At 38.1% G+C, this 13,540-nt stretch overlaps 1 protein-coding gene across 2 annotated transcripts in view; it reads right to left on the minus strand.

Moving 5' to 3' along the window:
* Nucleotides 1-241: 241 nt before the first annotated feature.
* The window catches only part of pitpnm3 (PITPNM family member 3), a 65,807-nt gene continuing 52,508 nt past the window's right edge, over nucleotides 242-13,540 (minus strand). Inside the window, exons 13-19 of one of the 2 annotated variants that reach the window (XM_026924585.3) lie at nucleotides 11,483-11,599; nucleotides 11,220-11,368; nucleotides 10,748-10,897; nucleotides 9,002-9,185; nucleotides 8,759-8,887; nucleotides 8,238-8,617; nucleotides 242-7,084 (exon numbers count right to left, since the gene is read on the minus strand). In XM_026924585.3, coding sequence (XP_026780386.2) covers nucleotides 8,297-8,617; nucleotides 8,759-8,887; nucleotides 9,002-9,185; nucleotides 10,748-10,897; nucleotides 11,220-11,368; nucleotides 11,483-11,599 — 1,050 coding nt within the window. In that variant the 3' untranslated portion in view covers nucleotides 242-7,084; nucleotides 8,238-8,296. The remainder of the gene's footprint in view (nucleotides 7,085-8,237; nucleotides 8,618-8,758; nucleotides 8,888-9,001; nucleotides 9,186-10,747; nucleotides 10,898-11,219; nucleotides 11,369-11,482; nucleotides 11,600-13,540) is intronic. The other variant, XM_026924584.3, reaches the window with a different exon arrangement.

The raw sequence follows: 13,540 nt of genomic DNA on the forward strand, positions 1-13,540 counted from the left end.
CAGACAAAGTTACAGCATGTTAAATTCCATTTACCACCAAAAGTGAAAAGGGAGAAAACTGCATTTAAAGATTTCTTTCCAATTCCACTGAAAGACACCAATACAATAAATTCCTAAAGGCAAACATTATTTATTAATTTTGCTTGCATTTCATATGTAATAAATATGACTGCGATTTATAAAACTGTCTATCATCATACTAGCCTTTATTTATATAATCATATAAAGTGACAAAGTATTTTTATAACAATCTAGCCATCAGTGAAGATGTGTGTATGTTAAATTTCAGTGCAAGAAAGCATAGAACTAGATAGATAGATAGATAGATAGATAGACTTTATTGATCCCATGAGGGAAATTCTTGAATGCTCCATGCCTGAAAAATGCAAGAAAAGTGCAATCGTGGCATGGAAAGTGGAGAGTATTGTATGCAGCTGGAGGATGTCTAACATCAGTATTTTCAGGAACTGTAACCTCTGCTAATGTCTAAGAAACAATTTTAAATTTATTAGGTTTATTTAGGTTTATTTTTGTTGTAAGTGTTTGGCCACACCGACCATAATTCCATCTGTTAATGTTAACAGTAGGCTCTCTGTGCACGTTACCCATTAGCCTGTACAGTCAGTAATTTCCATTTAGCAGCAGTAACATTTTTGTGATGTTAATTTTTTGTAATATATAACACTGTTATGACTAATATAAGCAAATATTTAGGATGTGAAACACAATATACAGGGTGTCCCAAAAGTCTCCATACACAGGGGACTATGTATGCCAGCGCCACATGGGTTGTGCCTTAGTCAGTGTGTTCGTGGATGTCCACTTCTCAGTTGGTCCACAACACTTCCAGTCTTTTTAAATTTGTTAAAAAGTCTGGCAACAGTGTTGATGTGATGTGCTTGCCATGTTTCCTGTTAAAGTCCATTGCAACCAGCCATGAGAATGATTTCAATATATTCTTCTTTTGACATATACATAATATAAACTAAAGTATGAAAAGATTTTGGAATACATTTTGCTAAAAAGTGTCGATTATGTACGGAGACCTTTGGGACACCCTGTAGAATAACAAACCAGAAAGATAAAAGTGGATGCATTGAGCATGAGATTGCTGAACCATTAGGTAATAATTTATTTGTGTAACAATAGCACCAATAATAATTATGCCTAATATTATCTGTCTTCTCAGACAAATACAAGCAAATACAAGCTAACATCTTTCTCTGTTTATATGAGAGTACACAGACAGAAGGAAAAATGATCATACTAGGTTGATTTTTCACCACAGGTCCAGTCCTTCAGATGACATGATAGAGGTTTCTATACAATGGGTTTGAAGTGGACTCAATTGAAAAAAAAAAAAAAAAAAAAACACTTGTGTTTTTCCCTAAATCCACACTCACTGCAGGAGACAGTCTTTCTGACACAGCCGTGCAGTCAGAGGTCACCATGGCAAAGTATTATTTCAGCATTCCTAATGGTTTACCAGTTAGATCCATGTAACTTCTATTGAGGATTTGAAAGGAAAGTCTCTGAGATTTTAGAGCTCATTAGAATACAATGAATGCATACTTTCTCCTGAATGAACATTCTATGCCTATAAACAATGCACAATGGTTTACAATACCATAAGCTGTAGTAGATTTCACAAGAGAAATATGTAACAGTATATGAAAGAAGACAGGAACAAAAGTTTCCACTCTTAGCTATTAACAAGGTAAGATTTGTAGATTTTTATGTTAGGAAGATCCACTAAATAATTGCATTCTAGCTGGATAACTTTTGTATGGTTTGTGTCATACATAGGTAGCAAATGAAAGGAACAACTTCAACGTACCCTATTGTCTCTGTAATGGAGGGATGAACACCATTCCTCTAAAGGATCATTTGTCTACTGTTATTTTGATTATGGTGATGGAGAGCATTGTCTAACAAGTTGCTCCAATATCTCCTGTAGAATTTCAGTGGGATGAAGGCCATATCGGATCTGGTGATGGTGAAAGCCATAGCACATCAACGGTTTACATCATTTTCATACTCATCTAATCATTTAGTAAGCCATTGTAACCTGTGGATGGAGATGCTGCCATCCTGGAAGAGACCATGCCCATCAGGATAGAAATGTTTCCTCCTCCACAGAACACACACATTGAAGAGTGACAAATTAAAGGAAAAACCAACATAGACTGTGTTAGTAAGGTGTTGGCCCAGCACAAGCTGCCAGAACAATTTCAATGTGCCTTGCCATATATTCTACAGGTTTCTGGAACTGTACCGGAGGGATAAAACACCTTTCTTCCAAAACAAACCAAAAAAAAGATTTCAGTTGGTGTTTTGATGATAATCTCTCATAGATTAAGTGATATTTAATATATCACTAGAAAAAGTGCAAAGTTCAAGTGATCCAGTCCCCAGTAGAAGAAGGCCATAAATGATTCATCTTCAGTTTTCACAAAGAAAGGTATACGTGATATAGATACACTATATTGCCAAAAGTATGTGGACACCTGAATAATCACACCCATATGTGCTTTTTGAACATCCTATTCCAGATTTAGTCCCCCTTTGCTGTTATAATAGGCTCCATTCTTCTGGGAAGGCCTTCCACTAGATTTCGGCACATGGCTGTAGAGATTTGTCCATTCAGCCACAAAAGTATTAGTGAGGTCAGGCACTCATGTCAGGTGAGGAGGCCTGGGGTGCAGTCAGCATTCCAGTTCATCTCAAAGGTGCTCAGTGGGGTTGAGGTCAGGGCTCTGTGCAGGCCACTCGGGATCTTCCACTCCAACCTTGGCAATCATGTGTTCATGGAGCTTGCTTTGTGCACAGGGGGATTGTCATGCTGGAACATGTTTGAGCTCAATCCCTTAGTTCCAGTGAAGGGAAATTTTAATGCTACCGCATACAAAGACATTCTATACAATTACGTGATTAAACTTCGTGGCAACAGTTTGGGGAAGGCCCACATATGAGTGTGATGGTCAGGTGTCCAAATACTTTTGGCCTTATAGTGTATGTACAGTATGCAAGAGATGGGTAAATTTACTGTCTATTACTTTGCCAAGGCCATAAAGCCATTACACTAAGTTAAATATTGATGTTTGGGTTCAAAGACAGATAACTCTCATAATGACATGGGTTACACAAGAGAAAAGCCTTTTTAACCAAAATCATAATCATAACATGATGAAACCACTGAGGTAGAGCGTTGATTACAATTTTTAAAACCCTTAAAGTCTGTTGATGTTTACATGCTCACTCAAGCCATAGATATAATCTATGACAAGTTATATTACAACTTTTAGGGATGTTCATAAACTATCTGCATGAGTAACTATTTTAGTGTTTATACATAAAAAATAGTCAATATATGTGAGTGCAAATTAACACATTTACATGATCTCTATTTAACTGTTGAAGTAGTCAGAGGAAGCAAACATTTTTTTTTAAGTCATTTTGATAACTAATAGTGCAGTGGTCAGGGCAGAGGAAGACTTTCCCAGTGTTAGCATTCAGTGGGAACATAATCCCCATGAGCCTGCTGGGTCAAACCTGCAACTCAGAACAGTGCTTATGTAACATGCTTATGTAAGATGCTGTGTTTTGGTGGCAGAGACAGAGGGAGTATTCTGATCCTTATAGTACTTATCTTTCAACTAATTCCACTAATGTGCTGGAGCAACTGAGAGCAGATGTCTATGGACGGAATACTGTACACAGTATAAGTAGAACCCTGTTTATTTATAAAGATATATTTAGGTTCTAAATATGGTTGTTACTATATGGCTGGGCATTTGCCCAGTTTATCAGACTAAGGCTGACCACGCTGTCCTAAAGTTGACCAAAAACCAGGCTCTAAAGTATGGCATAGCCATACCTTTTACAGTGGGGTGGCTGGGTTAGACCCAGGTAAGACTTTACTGGGGTGATAACTTGGGAAAATAAAATAATGTGGTTACCTGTGTACAGCCTGAGTAGGATCCCCACTGGACATAAAAGGCACAAATTTAAGCAACATTTGCTTGCCATCCAGCAAGCTACAAAAAGTCATAGCTAATAATATTAGGCTACATTTCATGAAACACAACTAGTGTTACAAACTCAAAGAAATCCAATGTTATGCCTCCAAATAATGAACATTATTAACATCAAAAAGTTGACCAGTGTTTGCTTACCTGTTTATTTGTTTTGATAAGTGGGGCCAGGTAATAGTTCGCTTCTGTGTTTGCTAGCTAAATAATAATTTCTTACCAGGGTGTCCATAAGGTGTCCATGCTTCAGGCTAGCATGACACTGGCCACCCCTTAGGAAGAAAAAATGTGTTGTTCTTTGGTGTTTTCTGAGCATCCCTGACTTTGTCAATTATATTTTAGTTATAAAATCAGGAATACTTCGATATCTATAAATGTTTTAAATGGTACAAACGTATGGGGAAATATATTTAGCATACAAATATTCCTATGTGTCAGATCCATCATTGGTTACCAGAAATGTTAACTGTTTGTTAATTGTTTAGATGCAGTGATGGTTTCAGTGCAGATTACCTGCTGGTATAACACAGAGGAAAGGTATAGGGTTTTGTCACACACTGAGCCAAAAGCAATTTTATTGGCTGCAACTACCACAATCGTGAGTTATACCACCTTCGTCCTGTCATAAACAATATAGCTGTATCTTAAATTAAATAACTTGAATAAATTACAAATATATTCTCTGAATATACAGATAAGTCTATATCTTTGAAAGGTTATACACATGTCTATAGGGCTGAAAATACATTCATATACTGAGTATACTAATTCAGAAAGTGACAATGTTCACACTTCACAAAAGCTCACATAAACACTGTCTGTCTTAAAATTTCTTTGTCACATAGGCTCAAGCTGCAGGCTCAGTTTAAGATTGTATTTATCAATCACATGACCTCTGGGTAAGGATAGAAAAGAAAAGAATACACAATGACTGCTCTTAATTAAATACATTTACAATAAATACAAAACAGTCCAAATCAACACAGACATGTTGATTTGCATGTATGCATACTAATATGTACACACACACACACACACACACACTTCACGCTAAGTGGTCTATATAAAGGACAGTGTCCATTATACAAGTGTCACTTACTTTGGTTAAGCAAATTAAGAAACATTGCAGTTTTCAGTTCCTTCAGTGAAGAAACAGTTTTCATAAATACAAAAGCAACTAATACAACACAAGAGACAAGTAACATCTCATATGTCATATTGATCTAAATTTATACAGATTGTATAGACCAACAGTATGAAAACAAGCAATGAACGTTTCCAGTTTCAAAAATAAGTTAAATTTAAGCCATTCCACTAACATCCAATACATTTACTGACATCTAGTTTAACCTAAGAGTGATACTCTTATTCTGATGTATTACAGACAAAAAGCCCTCAGGGTCTTTGTTGATTATAGTCCATTAAACTCTTAAAAATAAAGGTGCCCAAAATGGTTCTTCAGAGTGCCATAGAAGAACTATTTTATGGTTTCCTAAAGACCATTTTGATTGATGAATCTTGCCAAACTAAGACAAGCTAAAAACAATCCCTCCATAAATGTTAGCATTATGTGTAAGCATCTTTCTGGTGAAAAGTGATTGTTTCAAAAGGGGTAAAAATATCTGGATTGATGTTCTTTCGGAACATCTTTGGCATAGCTCTAAAGAACCATTTTTGGGACTTTTATTTTGTAACAATTTCAAATGTTATGTAACAATTTCTTTTTTGTTTTCTTCCCCCAAAGTAGTGTTACTTTCAAACTTTTGGCCTGTAGTGTACAGTCTATGCATGAGTCATTTATATGTAAACAATATCAATATCAGATTAAACGATTACCTTATTACTGTGTAATATTAGGGCAGTACAGTCACAACCTTGTGAACAACAACAACCACTATTACAATACAAATACAAAACCATTATTTGAATGGTAAACATTGCTGCATTCAGCTATAAACAATTACACCTATAATACCATAATCAATTTGATTTAGTGCAAGTTACAATAGTCACCTAAGTGAGAACTTGAGGAACATCACAATGTACAGAATTCATGGAATACACTTAAGCTGCCCTCCATTTTAAATCTGTGAAAGTCGCGTTTCCTTGACAGATGACACTTACAGTTAAAAAAGCAGATATAAGCATTACATATTCTTAGTTCAAGGAGAATATTGGCCACAACAGAAACCACTGATGTTTGATAATCCTTTCATCTGGCAGTCAATCCACAGCTACTGATATAACAGACATGAGAGATTGGACATAAGGCGTGACCTCGCAAAGAGGTAGGGGGAAGTTCAGCACTTCTCCTAGCAAAGGATCCAAGGTGTCATATGCACGGTTCTGGCTGTGCAGCTTCGCCATGAAACTGCGGGTTTAGGTCAAACTGGCACTTTGGCATGGTGTTAGCGTATGGCAGCCTAGCCCCATCTCTGCAGCCAGCTCATGGACAGCTGCCCAGAGAGCAGTGCTGAGTCTGCAATATTTACACAAAAGGATTATTGCAGGAGCCAGCATCAAGATCTGTCCAAGAAGCTTTCCTCTTCAACTGTGCATATTTCCTTGGGCTTTAGACATCCTGATGTTTCAGCTGGAATCTTATAAATCTCATCTTGCCTGGCACTGGACTGACAAAATACCTTGAAATAGGATGCCTGGAGGCCAAGCTCAAGAAAAGAGCAAGCCAAATCCTCACAAGACCCAGCAAAAAAATACCTCTGTGTTGCTGGCTCCTTAAAAGCTGGAACTCAAAAATGCTCTTGTACTTGGATTCTGATACTTAATTACTAATTAATTACTGCTTACTGATCATTTATGTTATTGCCTTGATTCAAACAGGAGAGTCGAGGAATAGGCAGCACTTGCATTACATATGATGTATCAAATCCACAGGGAGATGAAGCAAGCTGTATATAGTGAAGTTCAGAGCAGAGATGTGATTTGTGGTGCCTCACCCAAAGGTTTAGATGTGATGATAATGCAGAAGAGAAATAGAGCACTGAAGGATGGACACAGAGTGCAAATCCTCAAATGAAAGCCCATCTGAATACCTAGATTCATTCAAACGACAAACAGAACTGCTATTTAACCAAGAACATAATCAGTCAACCCACACATCTCATGAAGAAAACATCATTTTGCACCAAGTAAAAATTGAACTGGAGAAAGTCTGAGCAATCAGTCTTTAGATTAAGAGACCACAGACAGCTAAAATGGACATGTGCATTCATATTTCAGCAGTGATGAGAGCAATGACAGAGTAGGAGATGCAGAGAGCTGTTCCTAATAATAGCTCTGCCTAGGGTTTGGTTATGAATATCAATAAGGCTCTTGTGAAAAAAAGGAAAATTTGCTTAATGGATTAAATCAAAAGAAGATTTCCCTCCATATTAAGTTTGGACTAGTCTAGTAGGGAAATGCAGTGCATTTATAAACGCTTTTGTTCATAAAAAAAGATCAATGACTTGGATGTTTTCCAGGTTAAAAGCAAGTATGTCATACTCTTAAACAGTGGTTCTCAAAGTGGAGTCCATGAAGCATACTGTGGGGTCTGTGATTTTTTGTTTTTTTTGTTACATTGATGGAAATCAAAACCCAACATTATCAAATCATGTTACATTTATGATTGACTTCTAAGAGTTATTAGCCTGTTTGTCTGGACACTTGAATCAAAAGGGTTTAAACCAAACATCACTAAATCAAACTGGACCACAGGAATGAAAAGCTCTTCAATAAATAGCCAGAATATTAATGTACCCATTTAGATAAAGAGTCTAGTACTTGAATAGTACTAGAATATAGTTGATTAGTTGGACAGTATAGTTAAATCTGTAATCTGGAATTTATTTTACAGTTAAAGCATAAAAATCAGTGCTGAAGAGTGTTCTGTTGGGGGAACTACATGGAAAACACACTCTCAAGTGCTGTAGGGCACAAGATTCACACAGTGGAAAAGCGAAAATGAATCACTGTTTATAGAGAAGACCTAGTACTCCACCTTGGACAAAATGTTGAATAGAAATTACTAGACAGATACACAATGCAAGAGGGACAGTATAGGCAAGAGGGCAAGCGGATTCCTTATGTTCCAAACTAGTACAATTCTATCTCAGAAGTGGAGACAATCAACATCATAATCAACACTAAACACCAACTACTCCATTATTTTCAGTATACATAACTGTCAACAGAGAAGAGACTTACCAGGACACTGTACTGAGAAACCATGTCTTCTGTTTTCTCATCCTTCACTTTCTGTGTGATCAGGGAGTGGTGTTACCCCGGTGCATGCCTGCCCGTACCCACATCACATGGCCACCTCCTTCACTACCCCCAGTTTCTTTATTGGACTCAGGCTGGCTCTGGGCACGCTCCGGTTTGGGATTCAAGGTCATGGGAGGTTCAGCCTGCTGCACAGACATGGTACGTCGAAGGTGTGTGCGCTTGGACAGGAAGTCCGGCTTTGATGACAGGCCAAAAGAGCTCTTACGCAGCACCATGCGCATTGATGAGGTCTTCTTGGCCCGGGCCCGATGGCCAAACTGCAGTGAGGAAAGGTGCACAGCGTAGCCCTCGCTGAGGAACTGTACAGCATAGTAAAACCAGGGTCAGGTCAGAATGCAAAAAAACAGTAGAAGGGGAAGCAAAACGGAGCACCAACAACAAGATACCCCCGCAATGGAAGATTCCTGGTACACATAAGAATGAATGAAAATCTGGATCACCTGGCATTGGTTTTGGTATTTCTTGGATGGTCTGCCCACTATATATATCTGGTTGGGGCTGAGACCCAGCATGCTGTAGACGGAGATGTCCTTCATGGAGCCGTAGGCCGAGTTGATCTTAATGTGACACTAACAACATGGAAAAAGTAGCTTTCATTTTCTTACAACTTGTGCTGCAAAAGGGTGCATGTGCACAATTTAATAGTGAGGATATGTCAGAACACCAGACAAAGAGAATCTTACCTCCTGAATCAAGTTTCTGAGGAAGATGGTTTTCTGGCGCAGTGGGTCATGCACCAACCCCTCAGAGAAAAAGATCATGCCCTGTGGGAAGTTGTGCTGGGAAAGCCATGACACCACTCTCTGTTTCTGCATGTCTGGACGCCCAGTGATGTAGATAATAAGATAACCCAAGTCCTGCCAGTGTCTTAACACAAAACACAACATCCATTCCTCATACAATCTCACTGAATTGAGTTAATACAGAAACTGTGCAAACTGGTATTTGGACCTCAAAATAATCTTTGAACTTTTCACCCCTCCAAGCTTTCTGATGCTATTAATACCAAATAGTACTACTTGCTGGAAATCTCCTTCTTCATTAGTGCTAGGCTCTGCCATACATTAACCATGTTAAAACATTAACTCAGTTAACATACTTGTTACAACAACAGTTAAATAACAAATCCCTCTATTGTTTTTACAGGTTTTACCAGAGGCAGCTTTGGTTAGTGGAATTTCCCCGGATTGTAAAGAGGTCCTGCTTGTTCATGTAATTATTACTGTAGCCTAGATTCATTATACATCTCTTTTTTAAAACAATGATTTTACTATTGTAGGAATCCTCCCTTGATGGATTAAATTGAAATGTGGCATTTATCACTATGAGAGAATTTATACCGGCTGCTGCACTCCAAGGGCATACAGTTCAAGCCCTGCTATATTTCTCTCATGAGTAATCTCATTATAAATATGGATAAATATAATATTCATTCATGTTAACAGAAGGGCAATATCATGGGTTCATTTCATTCTTCAAGTCACTAAGATATCTTGAAAATATCTCGGATATTTATTTATATAGAAGCCAACATTAATTTCTCTTCTACATCTACTTATTTAAATCTCAAATTCCCCCTGGTTATATATTCTTCTATCTAATATTATTGCAATAATGCCTAGGTGTTTCTCTGAATGTTCCTGGTTTGTATTGTAAATTTACAATACAAAAAAACTACAGTTCAATTATGACTGAGATACATTTGGAAAGAATGGTTCAAAGTAAAACGACTTGCTTTCTTTTTTTAGTCCAAAACAAAGAACCCAGTTTTACTGATTTGTCATAAAACAAATATAAAGTAAATGCACTGAAGTGATGAACTGAACTGTACAGATAATTGAAGTGTTGGAGCAGATAATTAAAGTAATTGGAGCAGTCCAAAATTAAAATAATATGCGTTTGGCTAAGGACAAAGTGCTCATAGCAGTGTTTAAACTGCACAGTAGATGGCACTCAAACAGCACATTCCATTCTGTAAAAAAATACTATGCAAAGCAGCATTTTCTCTTATATGATACCATTATGGATTGAGCTTTGTTTCATTTTCCAGAAAAAAATGACCATGCACATAATGAACTGAATGGTATATGGTATTGGTGTTCTCTGAGCGGTGGGCTGCCAGCACTGTTAGACTATCCTTTAACTGTAGAGACTGATTTAAGTTGCCAACCCTGAGTACAGCCCATTGTGCAAAATCTGTCTTTCTAGTTGTAGATTATAGACTTTTCAAAATGATCTGAACTGAATTCATTTTATGTTTCTAGAAGACCTCTATAATCAGGTGTCAGGTGTCATGGCTGATGTTTAATTAGGTAAATATTCAAATATATATTAATTTTACCGTACTCCACTCCAACATTCTACTTTCTCTCTTGCCTGTGCTGTATCTTGTTTTTCTGTTTACTTTTCTCTCTTTCATTAATACTCACCTGACCACATCCACAGCACCAGCCCGCACTTTAGGGTCGCTGCCCATGATGGAGACGCTAGCAGCAAAGGACCCATCGATGCTAAACACCACACACTCCATTCCCCGTGGCAGCACAGTCAGGAAAGCTTCTGCACTCGTCTGGTCTCCCCTGAAGGTCAAAGCAGAGAGATAAGTCAAGAGTAATAAGATGGGAATAAACAGAAACAGAAAAAAGGAAAGTGGGTGATTGGGATAAATGGGCATGAAAACCATTGTACCAGCTACTGGAGAGATACTCTGCATCCATCCTGAACCGAACAGTTTAGAAATCTGCTCATTCAAAGCAAAGTCTACACGGACAGCCTTAAACGAACAGTCTCAGTTTGGCAAATTAGGGCAATTATATGACTAAAACAGCCATCAACTATTAATCATAGAAACAAAAATAATCTTTAGGATCTTGGGAAAATAGGCACATAGCATGAACTTACTTCACAATCATTTTAATAGGATAAACTCCCACAGGCAGCTTTTTGCTGTCAGGGATTGTGTAGGACACTCTGCCATTGCTGTTGGTGACCTCAGTGTCAAAGTGCACCCAGCGCCCTGACTGAGGCTGCGTCATTAAATATATGTCCACCTACAGAGATAAGAGGTAGAAAAAAAAGAGACAGAAATATTAGACTAAGTAAAACTATACATAGACCTCACAAGTGTTTCTGACTGATGGGGCTGATGAAAGGTGCTCTCATACCTTCTCTCCTGTCAGAGTCACCATGTCCAGAGGGCCGTACATAAAGCGACCAACCAGAGTCTGCGGTCCTTCCTCAGTCGCAATGACATCATTCACTCTGTGGTTGGCAGTGACATTCTGTAAAGGAGAAACAGAGCTTACACATTTCTTCTTTCATTCCTTTATTCAGTGGAATATAATATGATGTCGCAAAAAGACATGTTCCTGCAGTGCAGGGTCCTTCCGAAAGAGGGTGTCACCTCTCCACGCAGTCTTCCGTATTAACGCCACTCTCCAACAATAAATCTCATTTTCAGTGAAATTGAACAACTGGGGGAACAACTGAGGCAGCCAGACTGCAAGCATAAAGCAGAATACTAACATTTTAAATTCTCAGTTACTACTTGCAGTAACTTTCAAGCTAGAAGTTGCCTTAGAAATAGAAATATCTAACCAAGACTAAAGAAGCCAAATAAACTTTTACCTCACAGGAAAAACTAGCGAGGCACTGATATAAAAACTGTTGCTTTCCTCCGAGTTCAGCTGCCATAGATATATACGAAATCTAAATGCCGCTATTACTATCTACTTTTATACGTCAACAACCCACCACATTAGTGCATCACTCATAATGGAGTGCAAGTCGAGGGAGAAATGCTGACCTACTCTGATAAAATTTGTTTTACAGAGGTCTGTCACACGCTTACGGGTTTGACTGGAGGTGAGGAGACGGGAGGCAGGCTTGAGACAACTCAAAAGGGGGCGCTTTATTTTCCTTTTTTTCCCTTAGCTTTTCAGCGATTTTATTTCACTGGGCACACACACACACACACGGCTCTGTGCTGCTCAGCTCTCTCTCTCGTAGCTCTTCTCTCTCCTCCTTTTATCCTTGCTCACTGAAACAAAGAACACTTGTTAACAAAAATCCCCCACAGGTTTAGGTCCTTAACTCTTCCCGGCTCCACCCTCCATTCACAAACCAGCGCTCGACCCTGCAACCACCTCCACAAGGTCATACCAGAAACAGGTGCAAACTTGAGCAAAGCAGTGCAGTGTAGCCTACTGCAAATGTATGGCGGGACATAACCGATCATAAACCAAGGCCTGTTTGACTTAAACTGTCTTGACTTTTACTGAAATTGACACTTTTAAAACTACTACACACTTAATAAAAACCTAAAGCCTAATAATACATCAGACCAGAGAAGAGGTTTTTTAAATTCATTTAAAAGAAATCAGCAATAACCAAACTCTACAAAATTACAAGTATAAGCTTCATCTAAAATAACAACATGGATATAAATTGATGTAAGCTAAAGATGACATGACCAATGTCTCAAACTAGCTTCATTAAATCTTGATAAGATCAGATAAGATGTACCTTTATTGATCCCCTGTAGGGGAAATTCAAGATAAACATGGCCTAGCTGACAAGTCAGTGTACTCAGTCTCAAATCCAAATCCAAATATGAAATCCAGCTACAAATTACCGAACCACACATGAGCTACCGAATATTAAAAACATTAGCTAATTAGTGTCATGTTTAATGTAAAGATTCTTATATCTGAATGCTGCCCAGTGTGCTGGCATTTACATAAAAATCTTCATAGATGATATGATTTCTGTTTACGTCAATGGGAAAAATCTGAACCAAGAGGGCGAAAATGAAAATGTCAAGCCCAAAGCAGCATCTAGGTTTCACATATTTATGCACAGCTGCTCTGTGACATAGTGTGAGCAATCATTTGAAAAGATGCAGTGGCTGGTTTTACATCTTGTGAAGGAAGAACATACTAGCTTTTACCTTCCCCAGTCCGTAGTTGCCACATGTTAGTGGAGAGCTAGTTACTGGGTGGGGATGAGCAGATGATCAAATGAGGAAAAAAATGCAATGAGCATATTCAGGATAAATATTAGCATGATATTCTCCTCATCTTTAACAGAACTGAAGCAGCTGGTGACATATATTAGCTGTAATTCATTATAAGCTGAAAAAAACATCCTGTTCTAAGATTTATTTACTTAGACACATTATATATTTATGTCGGCAGTTGCGTCACATCTGGCTTTAGTCAGAG

The sequence above is a fragment of the Pangasianodon hypophthalmus genome, chromosome 14 (assembly GCF_027358585.1).
Source record: "Pangasianodon hypophthalmus isolate fPanHyp1 chromosome 14, fPanHyp1.pri, whole genome shotgun sequence".
In the NCBI taxonomy this organism is placed as follows: domain Eukaryota; kingdom Metazoa; phylum Chordata; class Actinopteri; order Siluriformes; family Pangasiidae; genus Pangasianodon; species Pangasianodon hypophthalmus.